We start from the raw sequence: 16,666 nt of genomic DNA on the forward strand, positions 1-16,666 counted from the left end.
GCCAGAGCTCTGTGCCAGGCAGCCCAGGCCACTTGGACTTCAAATGAAAAACAGCCACAACCTCCTCTGACAGAGGAAAAAAACAAAACTCTGGGCAACTTCTAGAAGAATGTGAGGGAAATCTGGGTTTCCTGCTGAGCCCCAGGGCTGGTGCAGTGCAGTGCCCTGTGCAGGCCAGGCTCTGGCTCAGTCTACGTGCTGGGGCTCACAGGGCCCGCGGAAACGGCGCCGGAGCCCCCCGGGCTGTGGGAACTGCTCTGCTCCCAGCTTCCTCCAGCCACAGGCTGGGAAAACTCAACTGCAAAAGGGAAAAAAAAGAAAGCTCTCTTTTTTTCCTCAAGAGAGACAGGAAATTGGATTTAAATTAATGCCCGGTTCAAGCTTTCTCAGTGTTACTTAAATTAAGGAAATGTATGCAACACATAGGATGAGGTTTAAGGAAAAAAAAGGAAAAATGTCAGATTGTTAAAGCCAATAAATTTCTACATGTGTCCATTTACAGAAGTCACTTTTTGGGAAGTTCTCTCCTCCTGCCCTGTACCCAATAAGGCCTCAGGCTCACATGTGTGTCAGTAAGAGGGGCTTTTCTGTCACAGCCTTGTGTGGCCAGCTGGCTCTAAAGATCAGGCGTGAATGATCCTGGGGGCTTTGCTATACAATCCACTGAGGGAGAAAAACTCAAAGCTGGTTTTCACCTCTTGGCTGAAATGTTCTCCCTCTTTCCCTGAGATGAGCAAGTGATGTGGGAAGGGGAGGAGAAAGAGGTACACTGGCATTGCCACAGTGAAATTACAACAAGCAAAAATCTTCTCTTCCACATTACAACTGTACAAACTAAAAACTTCACTTAAATATTTGTAAGTATCCATAGAATGCTGAATTTTTAATAAAAATACTGGGGTGAAAAAGAGCCACTCAAAGTACACCTACAAGCTTGGTTGGTTCTCAAACAAAACCAAACTCAAAATATCCCATTTTTCTAAATCATCTTGTAGGGTCCAGCTTTTATTATTAAGACAACAAGCAGAAAGCAAACCTATCATCCAAGAATTTTAATGTATCCAGAGAAGCTGAATTAAATACAACGGAAGGAAACAATTAAAAGGGACTGGTTTCTGTTTCTAATTGCTCTAAGCATTATGAATTATTATTATTACCTCTCAGACTAAAAGAAGTATAATATTGGTCAGACAGTAAAAACAAATCTAGAAATGGGACAGATTGTCATTTAAACTGAAAATTTAATTTTTCATGTAGGGCTTTGAGCACATAACTGGCACATTTAAATATGGCAAATTTTATTTCCTAAATGCTTTTAACTACTTGTGGTTTTTTTTTTTGAAAAAGCTTGGTCAGTATAATGAAATCAATCTTGCATTAAGCTCTTATTTCTCAAAGAATTGATGGTAAACAGAACATCAATCTAAAATCTCTGCCATAATTTCTTCTTTGTTACTGCTTTTATTAAGTAATTGGCTCTATTAAGAGAATTCTGCTGGAATCTAATCTATAATTATTCTTCAAGACATTTCAGACCACAAAGTATTAAAGCAACTGAAGGGCATAGTTTCAGATAAATTGTCAAATGTGGAAAAAGCTTTTCTGGAGATAAATGAACTAGAAGGGCATTTATCATCCCTTGTCTATTTATGATTAATAGGTAGGATGGCAATGAAGCCAGCTCTGTATTTGGGGCAGAGGGTTTTTAAAAGGTGATTTTAACAAAAGTTAAGCAACAGATCCTTGTCATAAAAAGATCTGTGGAAGACACTTTCCAACCAGGAGTAAACAACAGAGTTTAAAATGTGTAAGACTTTCTGGAGACAGAACATGAAAATATAAAGTGAAAAATAGATGGTACTAGAATGGTAGAATTTGGTAGATCCACAACCAAGCAGCATTTCAAGCAGGACTCCAGCCCCTGCTGAACTGGAAACTGCAGAGTGGGAGCAGCCACCACCACAAAATGAAAATTCCTTTGAGCTCACATAGAAAAAAAAGATTAAAACCAATATTCCCCATGAAACTTTCTACACTGCTTTACAGACTGGGCTCTGCATAACATCAATCTATTAATCTCTGCAAACTTATGGCTTTTCTAAAACTCACCATGTTCAAGTGGTTTTACCCAGCATACAGCTAATTTTAAAATTTTCTCCTATTGCTTTTTGCAATAATTCTAAATTAATAGAGGATCTAAAGTCAGTGAAAATACTTTTTCTTAAAAAAACAAGAAACAGATGTTAACTATTATAACCCAGTAACTCTTGAATTTTTTTTTATCTCCCCAGAAAACTTCCACAGCTAAAAACCCCCACAAACATCAAGAAACCCAACTACAAAAAACATGGTTTCTAACTTGCACTTACAAATGAAGAGCAAAGCAATTTTAATCACTTTTTTAGACACATGCCCAGCTTCCATCTCCCTGAACTGTGGACATCAGAACTCCAGCAGAGCAGCATCCTGCACAGCAGCTATTTCTCCACCCCTTGTTCTGCACAAGGAGGAGAGATTCCCATATCCAAACTTGGTTTGGCTCTCAAAGGAGTCAGGACATGAAGAAAATAAAAGCATGTGTTTATGTCTCTGTTGTATTAGTTAATGAAATAAGTGGGTTGAGAAAACAAAACCATTAATATGATTCTGTGCTATAATATTTAAAGCTTTAAAACAAGATTTGAAGTTTTAAGTGTGCAGACATTGGCAGGCTCCTTCCCATGGCAGAAAACTCCTAGGAAAATGCTTTTAAAAGCTTTTAAAAGATACATCCACAAAAGAGTATCCATTACAGAAGCTGACAAAGGTTAACTACAACACAACTGCCATCCATGCTCCATTGAATCAGGATTCACTGACCCAAAATCATGGAATAAAGCTGTGGCTATCTGCTTCTGGCAGTGGGTGAGAACATGAAAGTATTTCTGGAATAGACTTAGCAGCAGTCCCAGCTAGTGCCTCTGCAATGCCAGCTTCTGGAAAGGCAGTGAATGGCAAATATAGACCATCAAACCCCTCAAACACTGATTGGGAATGTTTCTTTCCATACCAAACACATGTTATTTTTCACTTTGGGCACAAAGAAGAACCATAAAAGAAGCAGTCATTCTCACAAAATCCAGTAATAGCATCAGACATTAATGTCTGAAACACTTAGAGATACAGACAGCTTCATAATTTATTCTAAATTTTGTCATAATTAAGTCTAACAAGTTGACATTTCTCTTGTATCACCATCCAATCCAAACACAAAAAGGAAGCATGTCTTTCCATAACTCAATGCTTTTTGGCTCAAGCCTCAGCTTAAACCAAGGAGAGAAGTGTTTTGGCATCCTGAGTGCTCTGATGAATCAACCAGACAGCACAGAATGCACACCCTGCAGTCAGTATTTGAACACAGGCTTACATAAGCACAGTCATGTCCTTTTCTTGGGCATTTTTGAAATCAATATAGTACTTTGAATAGGATATGACCTAGCTGAGTATTGATAAGTTAAAAAAAAAAAAAAAAAAAAAGAATCTGAAGGATTTTTTACTTCCAGTTTTGTTATTCTGCACTTATAGCCCAAGCACAAATGAAAGCATTGCTTGATTCCAAGGTGCACTGAGCACAGCATTCAATGTTTTCTAAGGCATGTAGCTTAGACCTGTACAGGAGGTGAAAATTAGCTCTTTGCAGGAAAGTCTTTCCAGAAAGCAGCACTGCATGAAATAGAGGACAAGTACTACATGGCTACACTAAGTGTATCTGTACCTAGAAAGTGTTTGCATCTTAAAGAAAGTCTAAAAAATATATAAAATTAGTCTATTCTTGTTGCAATTTTGTGACAATTGCTTTTTTGGTGCCAGACTCCTGGAAGTGAATTATCTTGCAGAATGCTGACAAAACTGGAAAATAAATTGAAATACTGGTGGAGATAAGAATGGGCAAGGATGTGTGTATCCTGTTTGTTGCTCCTCTTTTAACATGAAACATGCATGCTCACATCCTTTTGGGGACTTTTATTAGCTGTGTACTCAAAATGAAAGTAGCTGTGTTCCAGCCAGGGTAAATGCTCCCTAACAGCTGGATGGGATTACTTTCTGCTTTGAAGATATCTGGGATTTATGACAGTTTTATGACACTGCACATATTTTAGAGGAGCCAGGAGGATTCTCTCCTCTGAAAAATGCAGCACTTGGCTCTGTGCTCTGCAGCAGTGGCAGATCCTGAGCAAAGCTAACACACGATGAAATTTCAACTATTTTGTGCCTGTTCACCTGAAAACTAATGGTGATTTGCTCCTCTTTTATCTAAATGCTTATCTTGAGAGCAGCTCTCCTCTCTGAAGGCTCAGAGATCAGCTCAGCCCAGAGCACAAGGCAGCTCAGTAACCTGTGTGTGCAACTGGGTCAGGACTGAGCAGGCTCAGGGTGGAAGTTAATAGAGAACCTGCCTCTGCTAGTCCTGCACTGACCTGCAGATCACCAGCCTCCAAACCTGAGCTCCAAGGAGAAATCCTGCCTGCAAACAGCACTCAGGCAGCATGTTAAAAGCTACAATATAGCAAGAGATGAAGTCATTCAGGTTTTTATACCAATAACTTTTCTTATTTTCATTGGCTGTAGCAACCTGATTTTTTTATTGAGGTCTTGAAAAAACATTTGGAACACAGTTAAATATTAACAACTACATTTAAAGGTGACTATTCATTTATTCCCCTCCAAATTTGCTTGAATAAATAAAAAAAGTGTACAGTGAAGTAATTTACAGGGTTTTTTAAGAGGGTTTATTCCACTATAATGGCCTGAAATTAAGAGCTTCACCACACTATCATATTTGAATTATTTAGCATTCAAAAAGTTTCAAGCTTCTAAAGGAGAAATAAGTACTAAAGACTTTTAATCAAAAGCTTGAAAGCAATTTTCTAGAAGGGATAGGAAAGTAGGAGTTATTTCTCTTCCATTTTACTTGAGCTGACAAAAAGCCCATACCAGTTACACCAGACAATTCTGTAGGGCTCTATTATCTACAAGTATCTTGTGAGCAAAGGAAATCTTCTCTCTTTGAAACAGGACAGACTTTGGTGTGGGTTTTTTTTTCTCTTTAAAGAAATTCATTTTACTTCATAAAAATAAATACCAGCAGTATTTTACCCTGCTGATAAGGATAAACCAACTCCACCACACCTGGTGTTTAACAGGCTAAACCATTGGCAGCTCACCTAGAACTCTGTACACCTTCAAAAACAAATCTAGAAATTAAGATTTGTATCTGGTTACTTGTGTGATTAATACTTTTTAGTATTTATTAGCTACTTCCCACTATCCAGTGTGAAATAACATCAGAGATGAAAGGCAAAACAATACCAGGAGCAAACATGTCTCTGTTAGAAATGGAGCTTTAACTCAAGGTGCATGGTCCCATCTTCCCTGTGAAACACCAACAGCTGAAATTATTTTCTATAAATGCCTTACATGCATTAATGCATAAAGACCTCCAGGTGAGAGGGAGAAAACAAGACAAAAAAGGGATTCTTGTTGGCAGTGGATGAATCAGTTGTGAATACTGGTTAACAGGGTTTTACCTAAGTATTGGTAGTTTAATATGAATAGAACAAAAGAAAATAATTGTTTTGAAACAAAAGGTTTCTAATCCTTTCTTTTCTTTTGCTTCTTTCCAAATGATGGTTACAGTCTTCCAGGTCATTTTAGAACTGGTTACAGACTCCATCTACAAGTATCTTTCCTTTAGCCTGCCACATTTACAGCTAATATTGGCAGAAATTGGTGACTGGATAGAGGGTGACCTACTGCTCTTCCTCGAGGAAAAGGTTGGGATATTTAGGACTTGTGTTCTGTGAGGCTCCTGCAGCAGCTCAGAGACAGAGGAGGGCTGGGCAGCCAGTGTGTACCTGCAGCTCAGAAAGCTTGTGCTGGTTCCCACCCAGGGGCTAAAGCAAACCAAACAACAGTGGCAGAGAGGAAAAGTAGAAGTTCTGATGACAGGAAATGCTGGGGAGAAAAGGGAGCTGTGGCAGAGTGTGAGAGAAGGAAGAGCTGGAGGTAAAGAAGGTACCCAGTCCATGCTGGCATGACAGGGAAGGAAGGAGAGCTGAGTACCTTCAGCCAGGCTGAGTGAGCAAGGGAGACTTTCATTACCCTGATGCTTGTCTCCTGTTTGCAGGTTTTGAACACACAGTTTTAAAATAAAACTAAATGAAGCAGAGATTCATTGAAAATAAAAAAAAGAAAAAGATCCTTATCTGTTATTGATAACATTGAGATGCCAAAAATCTGAATAAGCACTGTTCACAATGAACACTGCTGGCTATGTTTAAAACATTAGAATACCACCAACACAGTGTTCAACCAGAACTGAATTTCAGGGGATGCTGAAAATAATCAAATTCTGTACAACAAAGAAATGAAAAATGAGTGTGCCTAAAGCAAAAGCCATTCTTCTCCCAGAACTACTTAATATAACCTCCTGATACTATCTTACAATTTCAATGAAGGCATTGCAGGGGCTCTGCAGATGCTCTGTGCTTTCTCAGCACCAAGCTGCAGGTCCTGAAGCAAGTACAGAAACTCTCAAAAGCTATCCTTTAAGCAGTGTTTATAAAACCCCAAGAATTAGAAGCAGCAATCTGCAGAATCAGAAGTGTATTCCTCAATGTGCACACAACCACAGAGTGAAAAGTTTGGAATAATTTCTATCACTTTTCCTAACCAGATTAACCAAGCTGTCAAATTCATCTTTCATTTCAAGACAATATGGGAAAATATTTTTGCACTTAGTTTGAGGATTTATAAAGCAATGTAACATCCTGCCTTTTGTAAAACGTGGGGAAGGAGAAAGGCTCTTTCCACAAAGCTGCTTCTCCTCAGAAATAGCACAGCTGAGTATCAGACGTGCCACAGGAAGAGGGGGAGGGTTATATCCCAGCCTGTCCATTGTGCTGTTGGAGGACTTTTCCTATGGATGGGCCACCATCCTGTTATGTGGCTCTCCACTTCCTCCTGCATTGTGAGGCTCAAGTCATGGAAAGAGTAAAGTTCTTAAACTGAGGATTGTGTTGGGAACTCCAAACACTTTCAATACAAGTTAACCAAACAAATACATCATGGTCAGACTATTAACATCCTGGTTTAGTTTGCTGAAGCCACTATTCTTTTGAAAAAATAATGTAATCAGGAGAACTCTGGACAGTTATCTTGTTAGGTCTTTTGGCTTCTGATAACATTTGGACCAAGTGAAAGAAAAAAAAGTTTGCAACTACAGTGGAAAGCCAAGTTCAAAATGCAAGACAATGCCACCTTCACAAAACAAACTCCCTAAGAGGCCAAATGGAGTCAAAGATCCAAAGAAAACCCTATGACAATTACCTATAAAAAATAAATCTCTGAAATCTGAGAAATGGTACTCTAGCTGCATTTGGGAAACATTAACTTCAACATTAAGTTGATAAAGTTTCAGCTCCAGTTTCACAAGTGCAAGGCTGATTTCAAGTGCCTCAGTGGGAGGGCAGCTGTCCCTTAAAGCTGTGGAGCAAAGTGACTGAGGAGCTGCTGGGGCTGGAGCAGCACTGGGAGCTCACGTTCCAAGGGGAGGGTACAGGACATGCCAGGGCACTCAGTCCATGCAGTCAGGTGTGCAGCAGCCTGCCTCATGCCACAGGCAGGCTCACTGCCTGGCAGCCCCTGCCCAGCCAGCTCTGCAGGTACCTGGTAGCCTTCTGTTTTCTTCTGGCACCACTTCAGCAGGGCGTTCCTCTTGGAGCCTCCATATTCTCTTGCCAGGGCAGACAAGGGATCTTTCCTCTCTTCCCTAGGAACAAGGCCAGAAGAGCTTGTAACACAACAGAAAGAGGTATTTAGAAAGGCTTAAATAGAAGGACAAATTTTTGGCACACTGGAAGTAGCAGGACACAGCACTTATGACTGAAAAACAGAACAGACAAGAATACCTGCAAAAGACTTTTGAGTTAGTTTGGAGTAATTATTTCATTAGCAAATCATCCTTCTTTTTCCTTTAAGCTTTTTTCACTAGATCTTTCCACCTCAATGATATTTCTTCCTAAGAGTTTGAAAAATTAAACTCACAACATAGTAAGTTCCAGCCTGAACCATTAAGCTAACTCAAGTGACTTTATTTCTTATTTAGAAAGAATATAAACTGATGCTATCTCTTTTGCATCTCATTGCTGATTACAAATGTCACCTTGAAACAACAAGTTTGCATTTGAGCAGCACGGTGTTATTAACAGAACACTTCCCTGAGACCTGGAGTTCTCAAAAAAGAAGGGGGAGATCTATGTAGGCTGATCTGCCATTTGATGTATTAGCACAATAAAAGCAGTCAATTAATTTCAATTCCAGTTTGTCAAGCTATCTTAAGTAATTTTTTCCTTAAGAAAAGATTGGGGAAGAAAAGAACAACCTAACTAAGTTAACCTTTTTTTCATGAGCCTTACATTACAAGCATCTCTTTACCAGGATTCAGAAAAGAATTCTTAGATTAAAAAAATATATATGATAAAGGCTAATATTTCTTTAGTGGCCTAGTTACAAGACTCAGTATTTCTATAGATATTCTAATGAACAGTCTTTGACAAAATGAGCAAGTACTACACCATTATGGATATTAGTTACCACACAGGAAGGGTGACAGCAATTGTTCTTGTTTTTAATAATCTCCATTTGGAAAATTAAAATAAGATAGCCATCAGTGAACTGCAAAGACTTCCCCATCTGCCATTTTTAAGGAGCTCTATCAGATGTAAGGAAAGTTTTCCCAACATTCACAGATTATACCCTAAGCTACTCTTTCTGAGTATTTCCCAAAAGACATTGGGATTGCATACATTCACTCTCAAATCTTCAACTCTTTGTTCTTTACAGCCCATATGGTGACTGGAAAGAGGGGTGGAATGTGGAAGTAAATAACAGCATCAGTGGATTCTCTGCTGCAGATTTACAGGTAGCAGCTCTCCAGCTCCTGCTAAGGGAAAAGAAAGCATCCATGGAATGTGAATATCTCCCTGTGTGCCTGCTCTAAACAGAACACCAGAGACAGCTCCATGCACCAGCATCTCTTGGTCAATGCACAAAAGAGAACATGGCCCAAGAGCCAAGGAAATGCTTTAAGGCACTGATCTTCAGTACAGGTATTGCAGTTTGCTTGGCCAGTCTCCACTGCCATATGGATGGGCAGGATCTCCAAGGCACTTAGAGATAACAGCAGAAATATCCATGGAAATTTATGCCCAGCAGGACAGCAAACACAAAACAGTAACTGCTATTTTGATGCTGAGACTTCAAACCTAACTGCTCATCTTGATTTAACATGACAAGGAAGTCAATAATTGTGCATTTAAAATATGAAATAAATTATCTGAATTGGTCACTGTACCTAAACTTCACAGGCACCACACAGCCAGAATGATGCTTCAAGAAATTTTGTACTTCAGTTCTTAAATCAGTACAAATATCAACAACTTAACACTGGTGATTTTCTCCTTTGGTGATTGAAACAAGTAACAATGGGATTGCATATTCAATCTATAATGAGGGTTATGCAACACTTTGAGAACTGAAGAACAGAGATCTGGGGCAACAATAGAACTCAAATAAAAATATCCCTCTCTCTTTATGCTAAACATACTGTTTAGCCATGAGGGAGCTGTACAGCCTGTTCTCAAATTCCAGCAAGAGCACATGGTTTATATCAGGTTCTCACAGTTATGAAAACACTGCTGAAGAAAATAAATTAGAATTAAGTTGTATGGAGACAATGAGAAATGGTTTGACATACAAATCTCACATGTTCACATATTAGATCAAGTCAAAGAGCTAATGAAGTTTCACCTGGAACAGGGAGTAAACTGCAAGTATTTGTTCTAGTGAACTACACCAATAACTGTTCATCTTCCAATATGGGAGAGGAAAACAGAGAAATCTGCTCATGTAACAAACTAGAGTGTCTCCAAAGGCCACACTCATGACCACACACCCACTGCTGCACAGCCCATTAAGTCTTTTGTAGCACTGAGCACTGCAGGCAATGGTTGGGAGCACAGTAATGATTTCATAATTATAACTGTACAGTTTCACCCTGGAATGCCACACTGTTTGCTCCAGTCTGCAGACTAACACCAACACAACTCGGTGTTACCAGTTCAAAGTTCATGCACAGGTGTTTAAAACTTATTTCTGGATGTACTCAGTTTAAATTTAGGTGCTAACATACACATTAGTTGCTGGTAGTAAAGTACCCACAGTTAAACTCAGTTTAATTTCTGCACAATAAAAGGAGGGTGGCACTGAGGCCTGTCTCAGCTGATCTCAGAAAAATCACTTTCAAAAGCACCCACAGCTGTGAATATCTTAAAATTTTATATATACTGCAATTGTCTCTGAACATTAGGAGTTTAATACTTACGCTGTGCAAAAGCTTTGTCAGGAAGCTCTGTGAGAAATGGTCCTGACAGAGTTATTTAACCTTTGTCTGCAAATTTCCCAATCTATGAAGCAGAGCTGAGGACATACTTCACTTGGATAACGTGAGGATTAAATACTTTGAAGTCCTCTGACTGATAACACAACAGAGAGGAAAAGTTTTATATTTACCACAGACTTATCTTTTGTCTTACTAATCAGAGCAGATTGTCTGGCTATTTGCTGCTCAGACTTGCACTATGACTCCATCTGTGGGACCAAAAAAACCCAAGCCCATTCACTCATGGTTATTAAAAAGACCTGTCAGGGTCTGGGATTAAGATCTGGGCATGCTGCTTTTTGTCTTCAACTGGGATTACAGAAGTAAAGGTTTATCATGGTCTCCCTGGGTCCAAGCCAGCCTGCATGATCTGCTCCATGTGCTGCAAGCTCCCTTCCTGAATTTGGCTTTGTGGTATTTTGAACTGCTATTATTATTTAGTGACATGACTTATGCTTGCTTTTTCTAGTGGAGTACCAAGTCTGGTATTAACTCATAAGCTTTAAAAAGCTTAACTTTTAGTCTAACTTTTAAAACAAATACTGAGCTGCAGAAAAACCTTTCTGAAGCTCTTTCAGACTACTGAAGATCATTACTGTGCAGGGTCTGCAGTCTCAGTACCAATGTTATATACTAGAGGTATACAGGCAGACAGCTGTGGAATTAACCCCAATAAAGGATTGATACCTTATCCTGCTTCTGGTTGTAGGGGTGACTGATGCTGTAGGAGAAGATGAGAGGGACAGCTGTGGTGAGGTGGTGCCCATGGCCATGAGAGAAGCTGGGGATGCTCCATCGGGTGCACTGATGTCCCGCTTGATTTCCTCACTACTTCTTCGAGACACTGAGGGGGGAATTGCCCAGGCATTTATCATTTGCAAACACAAAAACTTTCCAACTTGCTCTCAGACAAGCATTAGTTCAGAAATCAAGCACAGACACCTATATCTAATAGAAGGTGTGAACATTCTTCGTGATGCTTTCCACTTTGGAAATACGAAGGACTTAGACTGCACTAAAAACATTTATGATCAAGCCTGTAGTTTGAAGGAAAGAAAGTTTGATGGATGTATCTTAATGGAATATGACTACTCCCATTTGAAGGATTTAATGAATGAGAAGGAATTTTAACATCAAAACATTTATTTTCCTCTAGTCCATATAATTACACTGTGAAGCTTCAAGTAGTTAAGGAAAAAGAAAACCAAATCTATTTAGAGATGACAGCTGTTTTATTTCCATTTAATTTTAATGGAGAATTGGCATGTATGTGATCCTCTGGACATTAATTAAATATCAACAAAAATATCAAATGTTGACCTGAGACCAATCAGCCACATTCCACAGAGCTTGCTTCATTTTATCAAAGGAAATGAATTTTCTTTCAAATGAAAGCACAAGCATTGTACTCTGTAAAACCAAATTTGGAACTGTTACATGTTCTCTACATGGAAGAGTTTCCAGTTAAAATATGAGGTTTGCCTTTATACTTAAATAATCACCATTGTTCATGTTTGTGCAAATCAAAGATTCAACTCTCTACATACACCAGGGACTTATTTTCTAATGACCTGGGGGCAAGTACATTAATTTATAAATACCAGACACAAGAAGTTTGGGTTCTTACACAAACAAAAAGTATCTAAAACTTGTAAGCATTTCCCAAAATATAGGGTTTTTAAAAAAAATACTGATCTAAAATCACTTTTGCCTGGATTATACAAAGCATCATTTTCACAGTATCACACTATTTTTGCTATAATTAATAAAGATTTGGTTTTAGAAGCCCCTGCTGATACTGAGACATCAGTATATACAGCTTGATAGTGAACTAACACTCTGCATAAACTTGTATTTAGCAAGTCTGGCTTTTTTAAAAGCCAAAGTTAACATCAAATGTCCAGCAATACTGAAGAATATTTGTGGTTTATGCCAGTGACAAAGCAGACCTGGAAGTACATGACTGAAATGAGAGTTCCTCACTCTCCTGACCACCTAAAAGCCATGGTTTTACCTGAAATGGATTTGGCACTTTCCATGGCAGGCACTCTGGGCAGAGACGCCGGCCGGCTGGTGGAGGATGTTCTCAGCAAATGCTCTGTGCAGAGAGAAGGGAAAAGGAGGGAGTCACCCTTCCTGAAGGTCCCAATCAAATGTAACCCTCAGGCCTGAGTCACCAATACTGCCCACCAGTGCCTGAGTCTGGCTGTTTTAGGCAGGGCAGGTGATTCTGCATGGAAGAGAGAAGAGCCCTAACATTGCCCATTGCCAGTGAAGTGCACCAGGAATACACCATGAGCACCTGAGTCCTTCTGCCCTAAAATCTCTTGATAATCCACTTGCCCTGGTCATAAAAAAATCCTTACTCCAAATGGCTGAGAAAGGAATCCCCATTCAGCTCATGGCCAAAAATATTCAATATGTCCTTCACAATGTTCAATGGTAAAGCAGGTTGCTTTATCCTTCAGGTGATTTCTTTTTTCCTCCTCTCTGGTTTGTTGGATTGACATTTTTTGGGCTTTAGGGTTTTTTTTCATTTTGGGATTTTTTTTCATTTACTCCATGCAGTAGGGTCTAAAAGGTGCCTTTACATATTGCATTGCAAGATCAGTTCTGCCTAACACCAATGAGTTAAAAAAAAAAAAAAGACTACAACAAAATTAATTTTCTATAGCAACAAATCAAAGCTATTTCCTATTATGAAATATTCCTTCAAGTAAAAACTGCAAACAAAAGGTTTACATACTCCTATGTAGAAACACTTAAATGACAGTAATTTGAATATAAAACCTCACAGAAACAGGGATTAAGAAAAGTGAAACCCCATTTATAATTGAAAATATGACATTTTCATACATTGCTGAAGAGATACATTAAAAACATATCTGTATGGCTGTAAGCAGGAATTCTGTCTGGCACCTCACTCCTGGAACACAGTCCTGCTCCTGCATTCAGTGATTTGAAAAAACCCACAATAGCCATGTAAAACATACCATTCATTTTGTGTTTAAGCTTATGTCTAACCCTTATGTCTTACCCTGAACTCTGTAACAATTAAAGAATCCTGTATTATCTTCTTGGAAAGGCATTTCAATATTCCTAAAAATATCAAAGTTTCTAAAATTAAAACTGCAGCTGCATTGTACAAATAGCCTCAATATGGATTCAACAAAAGCAAGAAGGAAATCTGGCACATACAGGCTATTATGAAGTGCTACAGAAAAAAAAAAAAAACCAACAAAAAACCCAGCCCTTTAGAAAACATCAGACCTCAGGAATACCAAATTGAGAGGAAATATTCAGCCTGGAGTCATATGGGGATTATCTTGAGAAACATCTACACACAAAAAGCCCCTAAAGCAGGCATAAATCAGAGAACTACACCCAACACATGATAGCCATTCATTCTCACAGGAAGAGCACATTGTGAACAGTGATTGGAGAGACAAAACAAAGTTCACAGAACAGGGGAATATTGGGAAATAGATAAATCAACACTCAATTCCATTCAATTTTTCATCTGGCTCCTGAAAGTTCAATATTTAATTAGTTTATTTTATTATTCACATGCAACACAATGCCAACCATCATCTTTGTTTCATTTTGGGGGGTTAAAAAAATCTGTAACCCCAGAGGTTGGGTTTTTTAACATCTGGGACAGCTGCAAGATATGTCCCTGAAATTATCTTATCTTGATTTTACAAGCGATCTTAGTTTATGCACACACTAAAACTTGTCAGAATAGTGCCAAGTTACCAGCATGCAATTGGGGTTCTGTTGGAAATTCCAAAAAACATCTTTATGTTATACCACCACATGTGATGAAACACAAGTAGAAAGAACTTAAACATGAGATAGTCTATGATTCTAGTAAGATACTTAGATAATAAAAGGTATGTAACATGATAATGCTTTGGATACTAAATAATATTTTTAAAAACAATCAATAGCAGTATTAAAACCAAAGTTTAAATGAACTTGAATCAGTACCTTGAACAGGAATTTCTGCATAGCTTGGTCTTTTGTCTGTCAGTGTAGCAAGGGGTTTTGAAGCTGAGATTGGCCCACTTATGGAATGCCTCTGAAATGGAAAAATACTTGTGTCAGACATAACTAGAAGGTAAAAAAAAAACCCAAATGTGGAATTGCAGAATAAGCTTTAGAAATTCAGATATGACACTATTACTAATTTTAAAGAACTACAACAATAAAGGAACCTTTGAAATTTTTTTCCTTCTTTACTTTAAAAACCTTTACTTCTGCCAATCTAACTATGCCTTGATCCTGCAACATTTACTTCTTTAAACTGAGACCTGTTCCTCAACCAATGTTAAAAATTATGGCTGTGAATGCTCCTGCAGTTTGTGTATTCATTCTCACCTTCATTTCTATTTTGTTTGAACAAACCCATTCTGGTTAAACTTGATGTGTTTATTTAAACCACCAGAACCCCCCATACAAAGGCAAGGTTTTAGTGCACGATCTGTGTTATTAACATAAGCCTTTACAGCTTTGTGCCTCTTCCTGGAAAGCTGGGAGAACAGTGTAATGGGTACAGTGACCCAAAGCACTCTTTGATAAGAAAAACACTACTGAAAAAATGGGGCTTATTCAGAATGTCAAGAGCTTTTGTTCCCACATATTTAACTGAGATGCTCTGGGAACAAATGGAGAGACATTTCATTATTTGTCAAAGATGTAATAAAACACAGTTGGTTTTTTTTTTGCCTTCTCAAGTCACTTCAATTTTTGTTCTCCTCTAAAGAGCTATGAATTGAGCATTTAGTTTTCAAGTTTTATATAAATATTTAGCAATATATGGCTTTTAGCAAGCACAAGATCACAGCTGTGTTCAGACTTGTACACACAATTCAGTAAGCACTGAAAAAGGACTAAAATAAGCATTTTAGTCTCACACAGTGAATTGTACAAAGCAATAATTACCCTCAGAGTTACTGAAACAGATTCAGTTGCTGAAGACTCATGGAGGATCGCCCACAATTATTTCAAATTAATCATTTGAAAGAGCCCATTGCAAATTATAGTTCATTCTTTATTCACCCTGTCCTTTCTATTAGATTCCCATATTTAATCATAATCAGTCCACTAATGTGTTTATCCTGAAAACTCTTTCAGGTCTCCATCTGGCCCAAGGTTAAATGAGTCTTCATAAAATACTAAAGGTCAGATGTTTCTCACACCAAATTATCTAGGCAAGGCAGACAAATCCAGAGTTGTGATTAAAATGAGTTAACAGTATATATTTACAGCACCCCATAGCACAGGCAGGATTACAGGGCTACTTTATTCATCAGTTAGAACCAAACTGGAGTTATGCTTTTGTGCTAGAAATCAAATGGAGAGAACAACTGCCACAGTACAGCACGAAGAATTTCATCACTTCATACACCCAATGTCCTGCACACACACACAAAGATTATACCTTTAAATGTGCAGGTGAAAGTGACTGAGAGCCATGCACAGAAATGCCCACAACAGCTTCCTCTAAGAGCTGCCATTTCACACTTACACCACCTACTTAAAAATCCCCAAACATTTCCTGACTAAAGGACATGAACTGTACCAAAGTGAGCCATTTCAATGCACCTCCCCACCCCAGAAACAGCTCAAATATGAGGCTAATATAAAAATATTTAATTTTTGTTACCTTTGGGACTGACACTACAGGGACAGGGGTGTACAGAGCTTCAGCCAAGACTCACAGGTATGTACAGAGCTGGATAATCATACACATTTATCCCTTAAAACCAAACAGCCTTCATGGAAATTGGCAGAAAGGGGCTGTATCACTCAGCTGATAACTTGCTGTATATTGGTCTGGTCTCTGCTCCTGCTGGCACTGCAGACAGGGCTCCCTTGCACTGATTAGTTCCTAATTCCAAACCTCACAGTTACCAGCAGTAACACAGGGACTGATGCACTGCAAACCAGAGGAACATGGACCAACTGATGCTTATCTAATTTCACCTGCCTTATCCATGTAGCAGTGCACAGGTGTCTGGGGGATGCTTTAAATTGGAAACAGAACTAAGGCAGGATGAACTAATCAACTTCAACTCCAAATATGTGGCTTCTGACTCATCATCCTTGTGTCTGTTGTCAGCCATGGAAGGAAACAAGACCATCACCACTATCCAGGTACCTCTTCCTGATCACTTTGCACTT

The 16,666-nt window shown here is 38.7% G+C and overlaps 1 protein-coding gene across 5 annotated transcripts in view; it reads right to left on the reverse strand.

The window, feature by feature from the left end:
- The window catches only part of SPECC1L (sperm antigen with calponin homology and coiled-coil domains 1 like), a 63,874-nt gene that overhangs the window by 11,325 nt on the left and 35,883 nt on the right, over positions 1 to 16,666 (reverse strand). For 3 of the 5 annotated variants that reach the window (XM_050980402.1, XM_050980403.1, XM_018916436.3), the window contains 4 exons: positions 14,471 to 14,561; positions 12,495 to 12,578; positions 11,168 to 11,324; positions 7,708 to 7,810 (listed from right to left, as the gene is read on the reverse strand). In XM_050980402.1, the coding sequence (XP_050836359.1) occupies positions 7,708 to 7,810; positions 11,168 to 11,324; positions 12,495 to 12,578; positions 14,471 to 14,561 (435 nt within the window). The remainder of the gene's footprint in view (positions 1 to 7,707; positions 7,811 to 11,167; positions 11,325 to 12,494; positions 12,579 to 14,470; positions 14,562 to 16,666) is intronic. The other 2 variants (XM_050980404.1, XM_050980405.1) reach the window with 2 other exon arrangements.

The sequence above is a fragment of the Serinus canaria genome, chromosome 15, assembly GCF_022539315.1.
Source record: "Serinus canaria isolate serCan28SL12 chromosome 15, serCan2020, whole genome shotgun sequence".
Classification (NCBI taxonomy): Eukaryota; Metazoa; Chordata; class Aves; order Passeriformes; family Fringillidae; genus Serinus; species Serinus canaria.